General features: G+C 38.2%; 1 protein-coding gene across 2 annotated transcripts in view; it reads right to left on the bottom strand.

Annotated features, from left to right (window-relative positions):
• The window catches only part of TRRAP (transformation/transcription domain associated protein), a 77877-nt gene that overhangs the window by 2746 nt on the left and 56067 nt on the right, over positions 1-19064 (bottom strand). For both annotated transcript variants that reach the window (XM_032125684.1, XM_032125685.1), the window contains 9 exons: positions 17906-18107; positions 16680-16844; positions 15153-15243; positions 13489-13688; positions 12470-12731; positions 6441-6666; positions 4952-5169; positions 1737-1921; positions 512-715 (listed from right to left, as the gene is read on the bottom strand). In XM_032125684.1, the coding sequence (XP_031981575.1) occupies positions 512-715; positions 1737-1921; positions 4952-5169; positions 6441-6666; positions 12470-12731; positions 13489-13688; positions 15153-15243; positions 16680-16844; positions 17906-18107 (1753 nt within the window). The remainder of the gene's footprint in view (positions 1-511; positions 716-1736; positions 1922-4951; positions 5170-6440; positions 6667-12469; positions 12732-13488; positions 13689-15152; positions 15244-16679; positions 16845-17905; positions 18108-19064) is intronic.

Here is a 19064-nt window from a genome sequence, read left to right as displayed (position 1 = left end):
TGGGACTTTAATAAATACTACCTTTGCTCTTTTAAGGTGGCAAACCTCATTTTATATGTTAGGTTAAAACAGAAAAATCATGATTAATAGGAGTTGTAGTTTGATGCCAATGCTCAAAAGAGAATGGTATTTGAAAAGGGGTATAGCCCTGTAAGAAAATGAAGCCCTAAACGTTGCTGTTCTTAGATCTGTTTGATTTAATACAGAGGTATTTTGAAAGTAATATATCTAAAAGAAGACTAAAAAGAGAGACTTATCAGTCATTTACATTAAGAGTTCCAATATCTACGAAGGACTTCACAAAGTTCTAAGCTCTCCCCACAGAAGGCAGAGTTGATGTTCACAGGGACTGCAGTTTAAAGTACTCCCTACAGGAAGTGCAACCACACAGACATAAAAAGCCTACTGAAATGCACTGTTAATTATATATGTTGAACTTTAATGAATTTCAAAAGCACAGTCCAAATATCCATCTGACCCAAGACGACAGAACGAACAACCTGAAGCGTACCTGGGCAATCTGCAGCATCTCGGGGTTGAGCCTGTTCAAATGGAAGATGAATTCTGCAAAGCCAATTAGGGCTAACTGGATGGTGAACATCTTCCGGAAGGTCCAGTAATCCGTGGCGTTGGGGAAGGTGTGCAGAGCCCACTCCTTGAGCATGCTGCGAGGCACCATGTTACTCTGCACCTCCTTCAGGATGTCTCTGAGAACCTACACAGGAAAAAGGTTCATTGGAAGAGGGTGTTTTTAATGCACTTCTTAGCAACAGACAGATAGACCTAAAGCAACTACCAATCTGCTTTTAATTGTTGTATCTCATTTTAGGAAAAGCATTAAAAAAAAAAGGAAAATCTATCAAAATATTTAATTGCTATAGCATGTACTAGCCTAATGAGTTAGAAAAAGAAATAAAGTTAGGATCCGATTATGTTACCCCAGAAAGCATGTTAGTCATGTTGACTTTAATTAAATGGTTGTTAAAGCTTCAAAAGCAAGAATTCTGCAAATAGAAACAAATGTTACATAGCACTTCCATTTTATTTCATAACAAAGAAAGTGAGACAATTGTTTAAATTATGTCTGTAATACATATTTATTGTGTATTTTCTAAAAGCTGTATTTGGAATGGGACTGGCATTTTATGTACGAATTTGCACTAACCCTAAGATAAAAAACATTAAAAAATCTTATATATCACAATTGGTTGTTTGGTGGAGCTTACAGAAAGAGGGGGCTTTGTTCTTTCTGAGTACTTCATTTATTAGGTGAGATTGCCCAACTGTTTGGCTTAGATGAAATGGATCCACTGGCAATTTTAAGAGAAACATTAGAAGAACATGGGAAGCCTGCCTCACATATCATGCTGTAATGGCTTATGTAAATTAGGAATCCTGCTTCCCATGCTGTCAATTAATTATTTTTAAAGCACTGTACAAGAGAGCAAATAAAAAAAAAAAAATCAATCAGCACCCTGCCTGTTCTCAGTTCCATTTACCCAAAACAACTTCCAGCAATACAAATACAGCTTTTTTTTAATAAAACTTTTCCAAGACAACCTAAACCACCAAAGAGACATAGAGCTCTCATTATGCAAAATCAAAATAAAACTGCAAAAAATCCAACCACCACCCGTGCACCAGGTACGTGTCTGACATGCAATGAGAGGTGAAGCGCTGAGGGGAACTGACATGGGGAATTTCAGCCCGGGATGGAATCCGGGGTGCTGAGGTACCTGGTGGCTGGCCTGCGTGCCCCGCGCCTGCACCGTGGCCAGCCGGTCGTAGTAGCGCGAGATGGGGTTGTCGTGCTCGATGCCCTTCTTGGCGCAGCGCTGTTTGTAGATCTCCACCAGCGACAGGGACGAGGGGTTGTCCTCCACCAGCCGCATCTGCGGGGACACGGCCACCACCCGGGGCACTGCGGAGGGCACGGGGGGCAGAGAGCAAAGGGAAACTGAGCACTTCATGCAGAGCCCGAATGCTTACACAGCAGCCCTTAGAACACGACTGTCATACATGAAATCCCTAATTGTGTTTGGTCTTTGCATATTAAGTGCGCTAATTAATTAATTCTGAGTTATATATTTTTAAATTGAATGTTAAAATTAGCCCATGGGCCCAGGTACAAAAATCAAGTTCCATTATCAGTGTTTTCAATTGTTCAAGGTAGTTTATTAAAAGAGTTGCACTATTCCCAGTTAAAATTGCCCAGTTAAAAATTCCCAAGTTATGTCCCCTTCTCAAACTTTAAACCACCTGTACACTATAAGAGTTATCTTTCCTATGTTTATTGTCTAATTTTACAAGTGTTTTAAGATGTGTTGGATGTATTTTAATATTTTTTAAGTGTTTTTACTTTGCACCCTAACTCAAAGCCTAACTCCAAAACCCCAGTTTCTAACAGCCACCAGCTACTTTTAGCTCCTCAACCGTTGCCCTGTAGGCAAGCTCCGCGGCAACCTGAATTTTAATGAGGGCATGTTACCACCCTTATCTCAACTGATACCACCCCTCTGACAACGAGGCACCATTGGTGGGCTGAGATGATCTGTCAAAGGGAAAGCACTGATCACTTTAAACTGAAGGGGCGGGCTGTGGGCAGGTTGTGGGCGGGCTGGGGCGGAGCAAAGGCACTATAAAACAACACGACGCGCTTCAGAGAGAGAGTCCTCTGCAGACTAGCTGTGGGTGGGTATCAGTGCTGGGCATTAAAAGCCTTACTCCTATTAAGGAGCCTTTAATAACTTTTTTCCAACTTTTGGACCAGCCAAAAGTCAGCCCAGCACTGCAAGTCCTTTTTCTCTACCTGAGGTCCAGTGCTGTCTCAGCCAGAAGATCTCAGATCCCTGCACTCCTGGGGCATACCATCTACTGAGCCATAGGATCCCAAATTTTTATATTTTTCTAGTTTTTGTAATTTTTCAATTCTTCTGTTTTCAATAAATTATTTTAATTTTTAATTTAACTAAGAGTTGTCTCTTTCTTCACAACGGCCCCGATCATCAGCTGAAGTGCATCGAGAGAAAGTTTTCATTGCTGTGCTCATAACTAATTTGCAAGCTCGGTTAAAAAGGAATTACAGCAGGGTTTTTTTAATCTTAACAGAAACATCAATTGTATTTTCAAAAAAATGGAGCACTCATCATTCTTCCTATTTTTTTTACCTTTAGGCAACAGGGTAATACTTTGTTTTGAGGCAAAGCAGTTCATAATACCTGATTACAGGACTTTGGCATTACGTCAATAAAAATGATTCTGAAGAACAAAGATTAGCTCATCAGGGTATATAAAGTGATTCAAAAAAACTGAAGGAAAAAATATGGTAGTTGAGGAATAGATGTTTAAATAAAATAGTGAAGACAGAGAAAAATATTCAATAATCAGAAAAATGAAGCCACTGGGCTTTTTCTTGATGAGCAGTAAAACATCAAAAACCTGACCTGCACTTTTATGCTGCTCAGTTAATTTATCATTCTACCAAGTCTTCTGTTCATCCCCACCTAGACAAATACACACAAGGTTTCTTCAATAGCTGGCTTTTCCAGTGACACTGTTGTCACTTTATTTACCATTTAACAAATCCTTCGGCTTGTACATTTTGGTCTTTTTGAAGTCAGAACTCAAATATGCATTTGTAGGCTCTACGTGCAACTTGTATCATACACCTACCTAAGCTCCTGACAGTAACTTCATGTCAAGAGATACTATAAGCCCAAGAAGGAGTGATAAAATCATACTTCTTTGAAGATCTCAGCACTTTTTAAAAAGACAACAGCAATGCAGCAGCTTTGTCTTAGTGTCTTGAATTAAAGTTTCCCTTCTCTGTTAATATATTTCCTGTTCACCCTACAGGGATTATTAGAACTGACCAATGCAATGTGCAGAACTCACTTATATGAGGTCAGTACATGATTCATTGACCTTCTGAAATGCAAAGTATTTATATATTAATATGAAGTAGTTATACAGCCGTAAGCTGGAACTTGCCAACAGCCTCAGTATCTGGAACACAAGAACTTGAAAGCATTTACAGTGGTATCTGAAACACAAAACCAAGCAAGTTGCCAGACTGATATTCTTTGTTTCTTTTTTCATTTCATGAAAGAAACATAATAATTTATACTTGAGACATGAAAAAGGCAAGATACACAAGGAAAAAGAATTAACACTGTTCTCAGCCTTCTTTCACTGTTTCTGTTTTGAAAAAAATTTTTTTTATTATGTATTTTGGCAACTTATACACATAAATCCTATTGGAACTCTGTCTTTTCCCATCATTAAGACCAGACTACCATTACATTTGTTAATTCTGCAATGTTTAAGCATTGCCAGGCAGCAAAGCTAGAAGTAACCTTTTATAGGATCATAGAAGTATGTTCAACAGAAGTCCTCCATGTGATATCCAGATTATTTTATTTGACAAAAAGTAACCAGTCAGTAACTATTCCTGAAAGGATAATTCCTATCACTATGGATAACATCAAAAATTACAAAGATACATTATTGTATCAGAGAATTCAGAAACTATATCTGAAATTCAGAAGAAAAAAATTCTTCTGTGTTACGTGGAAGACGTAAAAGAAATTCAATATTCATATATCGCAACTTGGGGAGAAAAAGTTTGGTTCTGTCCCTCTTCAGTTGTCTTTAAATGTTTATTCTGAAGTACATGCACCCATTTCCACACCAACAGGCCCAGTGGGCATCTCTGCCTTAAATATTCACAAGTGCACTTGTATCATAAGCAATGCACATAAGCACTTCTACAAACACCCCAGATCCCATGCAATCAGCTGCACTTCTCCAGAGGGGTGCTACAGCTCCAGACAAGACTAATCACCCACACAGATGTGAATTTACCTTCTGAATATTCAAAAACCTCCAGCGATTATAACCTTGGAGTGCAACTTACATTTAAAAACAACACAGACCTCTCTCTTTGCGGTACCTGTGAAAAACAAATGCCTTTTGGTGGTCTCCTTCCTCTTCTCCAGGCAGGGGTTGAGGAGGCGGAGGAGCTGCAGGACCCTCTCCTCGCGGCGCGACTCGGTCAGGCAGGCGTCGTTCATCACCAGGTACGGGTAGATCTTGCCGTTGTGCCCGCGGATGTACAGCCTCCGAGCCGCCGTGTTGTGCTTCTGCACAATCTCCACCCTCGGCATGAACCTGCCAGGATCATTTGATATTCATGACATGGATGAGGGTATTGAGTCTTTCATTAGTAAATTTGCAGATGACACTAAGCTGGGAGCTTGTGCTGATCTAGTGGAAGGAAGGAGGGCTCTGCAGAGAGACTTGGATCGATTGGATGGATGGGCAGAGTCCAACAGGATGAAGTTTAATAAGTCTAAGTGCCGAGTTCTGCATTTTGGCCACAAAAATTCCCAACAACGTTACAGGCTGGGGACAGTGTGGCTGGACAATGTCTGGGTGGAAAGGGACCTGGGGGTGCTGGTCGACAGCCGACTGAACATGAGCCAGCAGTGTGCCTTGGTGGCCAAGAAGGCCAATGGCACCTGGCCTACATTAGGAACTGTGCGGCCAGCAGGAGCAGGGAGGTCATTCTTCCCCTGTACTTGGCACTGGTAAGGTCACATCTTGAGTGCTGTGTCCAGTTCTGGGCCCCTCAGTTCAGGAAGGACATTGAGATGCTTGAGTGTGTCCAGAGGAGGGCAACAAGGTTGGTGAGGGGCTTGGAACACAAGCCCTATGAGGAACCATTGAGGGAGCTGGGGTTGTTTAGCCTGGAGAAAAGGAGACTCAGAGGTGACCTTATCACTCTCTACAACTCCCTGAAAGGTGGTTGTAGCCAGGTGGGGGTTGGTCTCTTCCACCAGGCAGCAACTGACAGAACAAGAGGACACTGTCTCAAGCAGCACCAAGGAAGGTATAGGTTGGATATTAGGAAAAAGTTTTTCACAGAAAGAATAATAAAGTACTGGAATGGTCTGCCCAGGGAGGTGGTAGAGTCACCATCTCTGGATGTGTTTAAAAACAGACTGGATGCGGCACTTGGTGGCATAGTCTAGTTGAGATGTTAGGACATGGGTTGGACTCGAAGATCTTGGAGGTCTCTTCCAACCTCATTATTCTGTGATTCTGTGATGAGACCTTTGTAACCGTTTTGAACAATAGGATCTCTATTGATTACAATGAAAGCACTAATCTCAGTTTATACCAACATACAAGAAAACCAAATATACTCTGGACAGTACAGTTGTTTAGTGATCTAATGTAAAATTATTGAAGGAGAATAAATTATAAATTTTTAAAAAGTCTTATATCAAAGTTTGACTCTATATATGTAACATACATATATAAAATATCCATCTGCTATAAAATATCCATCTACTTTTGCAGAGTGCATGGATGGAGAGGGCTTTAATTTTCTTCTCTGTTTTCACAATTACAGCTACCAAAAGGTATTTTTAGGTTACCTTGCTATCTTGATGTAGTAATGTGTTGGCTTTGGCATAAGGAATTCTCCAGGTATTTCTACTTCTGCAGTTTGAGCTGAAAAGTTACTTAGAAAGCGGCACTTTTCCTCTATGAGGAAGAACTTTGGAAGCTGTTTAGTTTTGGCCTCCAGAATTTTGATCCATTTCTTTAGTTTGGAGATAAGGTTGTGGAGTTTCATTGATCCTGGCACACTGAAGTCAAAATCTAAAAATAAGCCAAACAAAAACAAATCACCCAAGTCAATAGTGCAAACCAAACACAGACATCCCCACTAAGCTGAACTGCCTTTAAAAGACAGGCTCTGTTGAATATTTCTATTTTCTGTAATAGAAATCACTGCAATACTGAGCATTTTCTGGGCCACACCAACACCATCTTCCCAACATCGCTCTCACTACAGTTTCAGAACAAAGCAAATAAATAATAAATAAATAAACAATTAAATGTCTTTGAATTTCCCAAAAGAGGGAAAATGAATAAACCACATGCATGAAATGATGGCTCAGCACTTCAGTGCCACAACAATGAAAGACTAAACACACTTGGGTAAGAAGACAAAGTGTTCTCTGTAAACCTCATTAAGTATGGCATCCCAAATTGTGCCAGTTAACCAAAAGACTTGAATTTTTAAACTCATCTCTACTTCCTGGAAGATGCCATTTTAAGTTCAACATGTCTCAAGTGAAAAAGCAACAGCAAAAAAAACCCAGAGAATATCAATTCAGTATTTCTGAAACTTACAGCTAGAGCAGAACAGAATCTTCAGTATTATTCAATACAACAAAAAACTAAGTCTTAAAAATGAGTTTAAACTTTCTTGCAGAACCTTTGTTTCAATATCTTATGCACACTCAGTATTTTCCTAAGCTGACAAAAATACCGAAAACCAAACAAACATGAGTGCTGCTCAGAAAACCTGACCACATAAATATGCTACAAGCATCTGCCTGCTAGTGTGCCAAGAGTGAATTAAGTATGTGCACATAGCAATTGCTGCATATAAAAGTTTTTTTCAAAACTCTGCTTGTCCCAAGGACTTACTCCTACAAACAAGCTTAGAACATTCATTTAGCCAGCAGAGTTCCTGCCATTCTATACATACACTCTTCTAAGTTCTTGTCTTTAGTCCAGGATGCTAATGGCAAAGAAAACAGTGCAGCCTAGGATTGCTTTCATTTTGCTGTTCTGTTACTTAAATAAATATCAGAGAACATGTAACCCAACATATTTCACTGTGTATCCACAACAAACTGATATGCTGAAAGCTTTCAGTGAAAGACCTAAGTTTACTAGCCTAAAACAGAGCAAAAAACCAGCACACACAAAATCCCTTCCACTTCTGTAAGAGAAAAAGTCTATAATGAAAAATACAGTTTCATATTTATGGATGTAATATTCCCTTTTCTTTTTCTGCCTGCTGTGGGCAGTGCATCTATTGCAATATCACTGTAAAACATTCTTATTATAATCCCAAGCCTACCCTCTAGTGAGCAGTGGGAGTAAATCATTTCATCAAAGTGACAAAATTATTGCATCATTTATCTCCCAAATCTCTGAAGTGCAGGAAAGTACCCTCAAACTGCAACTAGTTTTTGTGCCAATGTGAATCAGCCAAGAGGTAAAAACACACATCAATATATTTTCCTAACAAAAAAAAGTCATTCAGTTCACCACAAGAGCAGCTCTAGTTTGTTGAATGCCTATTTAAGGATTCTTGTTGTTCTTTTGTTTCCCAGTGGCAGATGGGAAAAACAGAGAGTTCAATTAGTCTTTCTGCTCATGTCACAGAGAGCCCATCTGAGAAGAAAAATCACTTCAGCTGGAAGAAAGGGAAATTCAAGACCAAACATTATTTGTGTACAAAGTCTCTCTGCTTTGCAGACATCTTAATCTATATAAACAGTGGTTTTGTTTCAAAAAAACCCACATTTCTTCAGTACTTAGCATTGGAGAACACCTCTCTCAAGCCAACACACACTGGTCTGAAGCACCTCACTACTTGCACCATCTGTTCCTAAACAGAATGGGAAGTTTTCCCCCTCGTCCTTAATGGAGATTTTCACTGAAGGCCATGGCACAGACTGCAGTGGAAGCAGTTTGCTCTCTCTCTGCTCAATGCTGCTGAAGTTTCTTGCCACTCTCAAGAGAAGGAGAAATGAGGCACAATCTTCTTCCCAGTGAGACCAACCTAAAAAAATCCTGATGGCTTTCAACACTCTTTGATTGAGGGCTGTACCATGACTTCTCAGGAAGCAACACCAAAAAACACACTGGAGGTACCAAAATTGGAGTACCAAACCCTCTGTTCCCCCCAGTCCCCTTGACCTACAGAACACTAACATGGCATTAAGAAAACAAACACCTCCAAATTAAGACTCCAGAACTATAGAAAAACACCATGGAAGAAAATAGTTGTAATCAATGAAAAGCATTAATGCTTTTTGAGCAAGCAACAGTTCATTTGAAGATTTTTGAGATATTCTGACCATAGGAAAAGCCTGATCCCATTAAAGGTTCACACCTCAAGGATGTCCAGCTAAAAAGCCAAGCTCATGTAAGGTATCCCTGAGGACTGAGTTGTAAGTTCAGCTGCACAAAGCAGGCCAATTCTTTATGCCCATGACACTGAAGAAGATCCAAGCATTCTCCAAAATTGAAGTGCTGTCCTGCTTTTGAAGTTATTATTCAAACATTTATATACTCTACTTCCCAAAACTTCTTTCTAATCGCACAAGAACTTCTGGAAAAAAACAACAAAGATGAAAAATCTCAGTGACAGGAGAGCAGAAATATGGAGCAGGACTTCTGGTTTATCTCTCAGCTCCAGAACACCAAGACTGAACAGACCAGACACCGAGGTCAAATATTATCCATCTCTTCATCGGGATTTCCTGCATAACATCCTGTTACCTAAAAATTACAAGGGAAGCAAAGAAAGAGCTAGCAAAGTATGCTATGTTCACTCTTGAGCAAAAAGGGGGAAAAAAAATCCTTAAAAAAGCTGAAAATGAGCAGAGCCGTTTCCCCTGCCCTCTCCCCCCAGTTCAGAGCCACATTTGGGTTTCAAGAGCTTCCTCCTGACTACAGAGCTACCATGTATAGTGAAGAATTCATTGTGCTGGGTGACAAAGTCTCAAGGAAATTACTGTGCCCTTCAAGGGTGTATTTTGGTCCATTCATATTCAGCTTGAGTGGAGAGATGGTTGCAGAAAGAAGCTGATCCAAACTGTAAACTATCATCTGCCCACAAAAGGACAATTGAGGCAGCTTTTCTGCTGCTTACTCTGCTGAGAGAGCTCTCAAAGGGAGCATTTTTCAGCATTTTCTATTCTTTGATGTCAAAAGGTTTAGCAGAAAAGGAGAGAAAGAACAAAGAACAGATAGTCAAAGAACTGTGCATTTGAAGTTCCAGAAAAAAAATTCAAAGGAAAATTTGTTTTTATAATATAACATTAGGATGGGGTAAAGATGACCTATCACAGCTCCAACAGTCCACACTGCTGCAGAATTTAGAATTTAGAACATAAGATGGTGTGAGAGTCCCCAGTGGCTCCAAACAGAAATCAAAATACAACCCTGATGTTGATGGAAATGATTATGCAACCAAACCCTGTTGAAAGTGTCAATAAAACATAGCTGTCAACATTAATCTGGGAATAATTGACAAAAAGTTTACTCCAAGGCAGCTCCTTAGCTTGGATACTTTTGAAATGAAAGGCAACCATTGTAATTATCTGTCCATCATCCAAATGCAACAAGTACTGAGAATGGGAAAAACAAACATGAACATTGTAGAGTGACAGAAGCACACATTAGGCACACTCTACAATTGGTTTCTCATCATGTTAAAATAGTCTTTGCAATCTTCAGTACGGTAATTACAATCCTATTCAGTTATTTACATACATTTTATTGTTATTGCAAAATCAATAAAAAACTTATTTTCATTTTAGGCATAATGAATTAAACTACAGAAATTATTAAGTATGCTGATTGGTTTAATTTCCTCTGTTTTCCCACTTTTAACTTGTAAATTTAAACACTGGATATAATAGATTAAAATAAAATCTAATCCAGCACTAAGCAAAATAATTACTGGTATCCTGCAAACATTCATATTTCATCATATTTGAAAAATAAAACATTAAATCTTCAAAAAAAAGTAATTACTGTTATTTAACTGAAGTTTACTAAGAAACACTTCGCATTCAACGACTTCACATGATTTTTATGACCAGGCCTATGTCATACCTCGGTTTATATGTTGTTCCATATAATTCTTTAATTAAGAGAGAAAATCTGAAAAGCTTAGCAGCCATTTATATATCACAAAGATATATAAAAATAGAATAATAAAAAATAAAAACAGTGTAAAAAACTGGAAATCATCTCCATTTTTTCACTAAAAAATTGGAACTGAAGTGTAATTAAACTTTCTTAAATGTTTCTCTAGAAATGTTTTGAAATATTACTTCAGATATTGCAGACTTGAGTCTGGTGGTGTATTTACTTCTCCTTTACACCTCAGAAACCCCAGATCTCTCTGATGCTCACAGGAAAGGAAGCAGGAAGAGATACTGTGACAGACCAAAAATAACTCAAATCCAACCAAAACTCAGCATATCAACAACGCTTAGAGCAATAAACAAGTGGCTAAACTACTGCTGCCATGTAATGACTATAAACAATTATTAAAAATTAAAACCAAGTCCAGACTTGTATTAAATGTAGAGTACTTCAGCTGGAAGGGATCTACAGCAACCACCCATCACACTGAGCCTGCTGCCTGCCAGGCAGCACCCCCAGGTACCTGCTCTCCCCATTTACACCTGTACCTGGCACTATTGCTCTGTTCTAGGTATAGAATCCTGCACTTGGACTGGTGAAATTTCATCCCATTAATCATTATCCAATGATTTTTTCCCCCCCCTGTATGCTCCTATTAAAGGCACACAAAGTGTTTCTACTTCCATTTCCCTCCCTAGTACACTTCATCCAGTAAAAATTTAATCATATGGTTCAGGACTTTCATTATCTGCTGTCATGCAACTGCTGTGCCTCAGGAAGGACATCATGCAATGCACGGCGTGCACAAGATACGTAGGTCATTTCTACAACTGAGTTACTTTCACAAGATTCCCATCAGTTCCCTTATTTTCACAATATTACCAGCAAAATGCTTGAAAAAACACCCCAAGTCTACTTGTCAAACACTCTCAGTTATTTATGCAACACTCAAAATTGTGGCAACCCAAAACATTGATGCCAATCAGTGTCACCTTCTGTCATATGTGAGCTGCGTGGCCTTAACACATTTCACCAAACAAATCAAGCTTGTAAACAAGCTTTTCTTAGAATTTTAAATCAAGATCAGATACTTAAATATGTAACCACTGGTTAAGAGAAAATGAATGAAGCAAAAAGCTACTTCCCTTAAGTATCTTTTTTATTAGATCTGATTAAAGTTATTGATTCAATTTACCAGTGATGTAAATTTGGGTAATAGAATTTTTATAATCTAGTTATCCAAAACACTAAAGTAATCTTACTCATCAGAAGTAGGCTGTTTTGAGAGACTTCACATAAAACCATCAGTTCGGAGTTCTGGAGTGAAAATGTCATTAAATTCTGGCATCACAGAGACAGAGGTCATTACTGTCCCTCACATACAGCAGGCAGTTCTGTGTAAATCGCAAAAATATTATAGTGAAGTAATCTAATTTATCTTTAAATACATATGTGATCAAACGAGAGTCTTCAATAATAAAAATACAATATATTTATTCTCCAGACTGATGTCTGTTTTCCGCCTGAATTACATTTGTTACTCCACAAAAGACTGGAACAAAACTATTCCGGGTTTGCTGAATGACACAAAGGTGCTGTTTTCTAAAGTTTCTCTCAGGAAAGATATTGGAATTAAAAAGCAGAATGCCCTCACAGCTGAACTGGAGGAAAATTTTCTTGAGATTAAAAGCAACATTTAAAAAAAATTTTAAACATTTACCTGTTGTAAACTGCCCTTTTAACTTCTGGAACACGGGGTCTTGAGCTGTTGCCTGTGCTCTCCTAGCTAGAGACTCTGAGGCTGCACTAGAAAACATGGTGGACACATTAGAGACGTTCTCAAGACCCACTCCAAAGGTGCTGACTAACTTCTTGACAAAATTCAGTGTATGAGGAGTGATTTTGGCATCTGAAACGGCTCCGCTTTTCTCAAAGGCAACAGAGTAGCACTTTGCCAAGCCCTGCTGCAGCTGTCTAAGAACCTAAGGATGAAAAAAAAAAAAAGCAAAATAGTCAGGAAGATTAGGCCTTCTGATTTGACACCAAATATTTATTCCCACACTGCATTTTATATAGCAAAATTATCCTCTCAGAAACATCTACTCAAAACTCTACTTTTAAAAGGCATCAGAGGGTTAATCAGAATAACAGCACTGAATTCCATCAGCATTGCAAACAAACTGAGCGGGGGAAATGCTGCATCACAAAGGACAACTTGCTCCTTTCAACAGCAGGTAACTTTAAGATTTCATGTTTCGAGATATATGAAAAAAATGTGATATAAGGAAACCTTCAAATAAACACTCTGCTAGGGAGACAGAACAGAACAGTCCAACACTTTGAGAAGCAAATAACAGCAGAGTGGCAGGTCCATCTGCTCTCTGTTGTAATTCAAATTTCAGGTAACAATCACCACCTGTCACAGACCACCAGCTCACGAAGGAAACTGGTATCATTGAAACTCAGTGTAACAGTATACATTTTCACTTAGTATGAGCAACAGCTTAAATGCTAGAGGCATTCATCACATTAACAGTTCTGCAAAGCCTCTGTACTGCTCCCAGAAATAACCAAGATCCTTAAACTCCAGTCAGAACAGTTACTTCTACAAATACATCAGTTTACTAATCAAAACAAACAGTTATGCTTTCATGTTTAAAATTAATTCTGGATAAATATTTTGCAGTTAAATTTCCCTTATATGATGCATACATATGAAGGTGTATTGAAGCCAAATACCTCTTCATGCCAATTCTCTCTGAACCAGACCATCTGATCCACAATGCCTTCCAGGGAGGACAGAAGTGTTGGATGCAATTCCCGCTGCATGTGCATTATCCTGCTGCATCTCCACATTGGGGCAGTGGCTCTGATGGGCCCAGGGTCTGAGGCAGAGTGGGACTGATTTCCAACTGAACTTGGCTGCTGTTGCCCTGAATCTGGAAAGTGAACATTATAAAGGAAGGAAGAATTACCTTTCACGAACTTGATACGCGCCCATGTGAAATAAAATAAATCATTCCAAGAATTGGCTTGAGATTTACATTAAGTATTAATTATGTATTACTTACTGAGTTTCAGAAAATTTTTTTTTAGAAAGAAAATTGGGGTTTTGTAGAGAAAACTCTGCACCAAATGCTGTTTAGTGGTACAGACTTCCCAACATTAAAGCAAAATAAACACTCCTCAAAACTACATAGGAGGTGTAGCTTTTACATTACCAACCTACGCTCTTGAAGTAACAGACATTGTTTCATAGAGGATCAAATAATCTGAATTATGGGTGGTTTTTTCCCTTCCATTTTGGGGAGACCTTTCACACATAACTAAAGAATAAATATGTTCATGCCAACAACAGACAAATTGTCACATTCTGTATCTTTTAGCACAAAACATCTCTAGCATGATAGCTGTATCAGACAGTGATCAGCAGAGTTTTGCTTTATCAGATGACCCCCACTAACTCACACAACCCACCCACCCAGCAGTGGTTTTTGGCAGAACCTACAGGGAAATATTTTACTGTTGCTGGATAAGAATAAATTATTAAGGCATGTGGGTATCTCCTTCTGCAAAGGAGCACCCAAAGAAAAATAAAACATTATTTAATTAGTGCCCTTTCAAATTTTATACAGAAATTAAGTGAACTAATTCGCAAGTGGAAAGGGCAATTAAATAAACAATGCACTTTATAATAAAGAACACAGAACTGAAATGAGAGTTCTTCAAGTAGCTCTCCCAGGATTTTCTGGAAATTATATGGGACAAAAGAACAACTAACTTCCGTGGAATCATTTGACACAACTATTCCAGATGTGATTTGTTCTTGGGAAGCCAGTTGTTGTGCAAGTTGCTGAATGCTTTCCCAAACATTTCTCAAAGCCAACATTGATTTTATCTGGTGTAAACTTAGATGCTCATTTTACTTGAAAATTAACCATAAGAAGTTATTATGGAGATATTATTTTTACCAGTGTGGCTCTTTGAAAACAAACTGAATGTTGCACAGTTCATGCTTCCATTGAAAATTAGACAAGAGAATCTTAAAAAACTGTGACACTCTCCTGTATTTATAAACCAAGAATTTTCTCTTTCTCCAAAAATTTATCAAGATAAACATCCAGTAAAGAACATGCGATTCTCAATAATTGACACGAGAATGAAAGAGATTAAACTCTTCTTGGTGAGTATTTAATACAAGAAAATCTGAGACAGCTCAAGCCATCTGCAGATTTAACTTGACAGAAACAAATCAATGCAAGCAAAGCTTATCAAGAATTTTCTTCCTTAGCCTCGCTAAGTGGGTTTTCTAAAGAATCTGTTTTCTCGGTAAAATCCAGAGGAACACAACATAACAATTAAGTTACAAAGAGCCCAAGCAATTCTATCAGGACCAAACTCACCGCTCTTGTAGCGCTCTCGCTGTTCTATCTTCAAGGTCAAATAGAGGGTCCTGATAGGGAAATAAACAGCTTGGGGATAGACTCTTCCCACCTATTTGGAGATACACATTTCTCAGTTAAGGAATACTGACTACAGATCACATCAACATGGACAGATTCTCTTGTAAATGAGTCTAATTCAGGAATAATCAGCTCTTTGTGTTAAATAAAAGCTCATGGAAATTAAAGATTCTTTGTGTAAGAAAAACCCGAAGAGGATGAATTGGTAGCTCCCTGCACACACTGCTAAGACATTACCTAATTAGAGCTTCCAGATCATATTGCCTAATAAACCTGAAAGTAGCATAATGTCAGAGCCCCAGCTGGGCCAGCTCAAAGATCTTACTCATGTGCATAATGGAAGAAAAACAGACATAATGACAGTGGTTAGTCTTTAAATTAGGCCACAATTCCCAGCAAGCCCCACGATACTTGATAAGAAAGCCCATTAGAGAGTAACTTTACTCCACCTAATTGTGGCACTTAATGTAAGGGGATACCAACTGCACCCAAAAATAAAAACAGGATTTTATGGCTTCCATTAAAAAAAAAACCCTAAAGAGATGTTAACATTCAGCAACCCATTTAAATCTGTAAATCTCAGTATCTATTAAAGGAAAGAAACCATGTGTCTACTACCTGCAATAGAGCACATCTTAAGACATCATTTGAGGCTTCTCCAGCCACAATTTTACTAAATCATAGATCCTTTCTCCATCCAAATGGATATGGTAAGTGGTAGAAATATTGCAATGGAACTGAACTGTTCAGTAATATGACATTTATGGCACATCACTAACCTGACACACAAATGCTTCAGGCTGTAACTCAAAAGTTAATTGAAGAGAATTGCAGAGTTTTAAAATAGTAACACAGAAAATATGATGTTTTTTAATTTCATGTTTTTTCTATGTACCTGATGTTTAAAGGCAAGACAGACAGGACTATCTGTGATATTTGTAAGACAAAGCTCCAACTAGATTACAACTGCTGAGCAAGCACTCACTTCGAAAGACTTTATACAGATCTCAACAAATATAAAAGTGTCTATAATGTGTTGAAATGAGTTTATTTCTGTCAGAAGGCAGTCGAGCACACTGGTGTTGCCAGACAATACCAAGCTTTAGCTACTAAAGTTAACCACTCTTTATCCCTACTCCTATGTTACAAGTATTTTTAACTATGTATTTTGTGTGTTCTATATCATTCACAAAAATATATTAAATAGAATTCCAGAAGGACAGCTATAGTGCCTCGTGCAAATAGGGATACAATTTCAGTGGATTAAATCTCAGCAAGTAAAATTCACTTTGAAATTTAAAATACCCTCCTTAAAGACAGAAGTTACCACTGTTTAACACATCAACAGTTGCAAACAATATCATTTTTAAAGCCTGGCGTTTTTGTAATTTGCTTTAAAAGATATTCGTGTCTCATCTTGCCAACGAAGATTACAGACAATAAAGAATTAGAGATTATCTTCTGTACCTGACTGATGAGGTTGAGGAGGAGTTTGCCCTCTGAGCCAACCAGGCACGTCAGCAGCTGTGGGATCCAGGCAAGCCACTGGATGGGTGGGACACCAATACAATACTTGTCCACTGCATCTGCCAAGGTGTTCTTATCATCATCAAAACTCAGCAGCCAAAGAACCTGGAAGAGAATTCCAAAAGAATCTCTCAGTGCTTAAATTTAAGACCCATCAATCATTACAATGCACAAAAGCAGAGATACAAGGACTCCACAGTCATATTAATAAAGTAAGTTTTAAAGCTGCCTCAGAGACCAGAACTTACATTCACTATGCCTGGCCAATGTTATTTTTTCCCTTAGAAATTATTAAGAATTTAAAATTTAAATGTAAGTGTACTCCTTGCTGTGAAACAAGACAGAAGAGAGCAAATGAAGATGACTGCATTCCAGAAATTCTTTGGGTTTTTGGCTAGGGGTGTAGATATAAATTTAGGCATTTTATAGAACCTAAAATGTGCAACTGAGATAAATGAACATTGATGCAAGAATTTGATTATTTCTTTGGGTATTCTAAATTATTTTAACTGTCCACCCCTAATGATACTTCTTTCTAGTTTAATTTATATGTAAATATATTAAGCATTGACTCAAATCATTAACTGGTATGCAACCAGACAGGGAGACCAATAAATTCAGAGTGCTACTGAGGCCACTTTTAATCTCAAAAAATATTTTCTGTGTTTGTTTCATGGTCAGAACAGATTGACTTCCTTGGTCTGCTATATTAATTTCCTTCATGAAAGAGATTAAATATCCTCAAACTGAGAAATGCATACTACAAATAGCTTTTTTAGCCAAAAGTTTGCTGAATTTCAGAGTAAAACAGAAAAGGATTATCTTGAATAAAATGCAATACTGAGGTAAAAATCAATATTATTTACCCATAGTAATGATAAACAGACCTCAAACTATGTTACTTTTTAAAGGAGCAAAGGATGCCCTTTTGCAATTATTTCACCACATTACGTAGCAGAAATGCTGGATGTGATTTGTCCTCTTCCTCCTACAGAAAGGTTCCACATCTAAAGGAAACCCCAGACATCCCAATGAAGTAAAACATCCCAAGATGAGTTATGTGTAACCAGCCCAACCACACACAGCCTTTCCACCTAAATTAGAGCTTTCCATCAGTAACCCTCTCTCTAATTGCACAGATTCTTTTTCAGCCATCTAGACCTCACCTTTGCTAAGTATTTCCTTGATTTGCTCTCGTTCTGATGGCGACAGGCGTGCAGGTAGCAAGTGATGGCAGACACCCCCAGGTGCAGCTGCCGCTCCTTCACAAAGATATTCTCCAGGTAATCCCCCCACATGGCCCAGGCTTTCACCAGCACGTCGTGCATTTGCACAGCTGCAGAAAAAGCTTTGTTTGCTTCTTCAGACCTGCATGGTGACAAGTAAGAATATGAGTTTTATATAATTTAGTAACTACCTGTAGTGTAAGTCAGATTTCTGATAGGGCAAGCAATTACTTTCTTAATACTTAGTGATAGTTTTGCATTGGGTTCTCTAGTAAGGTCCCTTATAACTGTTTTGTCGTTGCTTTCCTTAAAGTTCAGCACCTACAAAAGTAAATGCTTCATAATGGAAACAGTTTTGTAAGTGTTAAAAACCTCCCTTTTAAAAAAAGAAAAAAAAACTTCCAGTGCACCCCAGTGGGAACCCAAGCAGTGAAACTGGGAGAAAGAAGATGATAACACCAGGGGAGTGGAAGCAAAATCATTTAAACATGCTGCTCTGCTGAGCAAAAACAAGGAGTAAAGCAACATTGGGAAGATGTTACACACGTTATCTTTCAGAGGACTGCATCTTGCTTAACTCCTTTTCCAGTGAAGTCATAAAAAATTTTACAATCAACAGTTTCTGGAAACAGTCAGTTCCTCATCCCCACAGCTGTAAAAGTTTATTTTTTCAACAGGAAAAGTAAAGGAATTTGAAGGTTAATCACACAGTTCTGGCTAACCAAAAGATTATTTGTTTGTTACTCCTGAGGTTTTCTCCACGTTTCCTCAAGTGTTACAAGTCCAAAATTTAGCCTGATTCATCCCAATATATATCCAGCCCTTGAATCTGTATTACTTCTTAGGTATACAAGTAAAGGATGAGAAAACTCACATAAGCATTACCAAAATGAAGAAACTTTTAAAGTAGTTCAAGACTCCTTATTAACAGAAAGAGCTTCACTTCTCCCTTGCAGAATAAGCATTGAAATAAACCATATGAAGGTAACATAGTGCTTGTTTGACTCATTTTTTGAGCTTACATGTAATGTATTTTTAACATAACAATATTAGCTTGGAGGATTATAATACTAAATTAAAATGACCAGCTACTGAGGCA

Source organism: Corvus moneduloides, chromosome 16 (genome assembly GCF_009650955.1).
Source record: "Corvus moneduloides isolate bCorMon1 chromosome 16, bCorMon1.pri, whole genome shotgun sequence".
In the NCBI taxonomy this organism is placed as follows: domain Eukaryota; kingdom Metazoa; phylum Chordata; class Aves; order Passeriformes; family Corvidae; genus Corvus; species Corvus moneduloides.
This window is presented reverse-complemented; position numbering and strand designations above follow the sequence as displayed.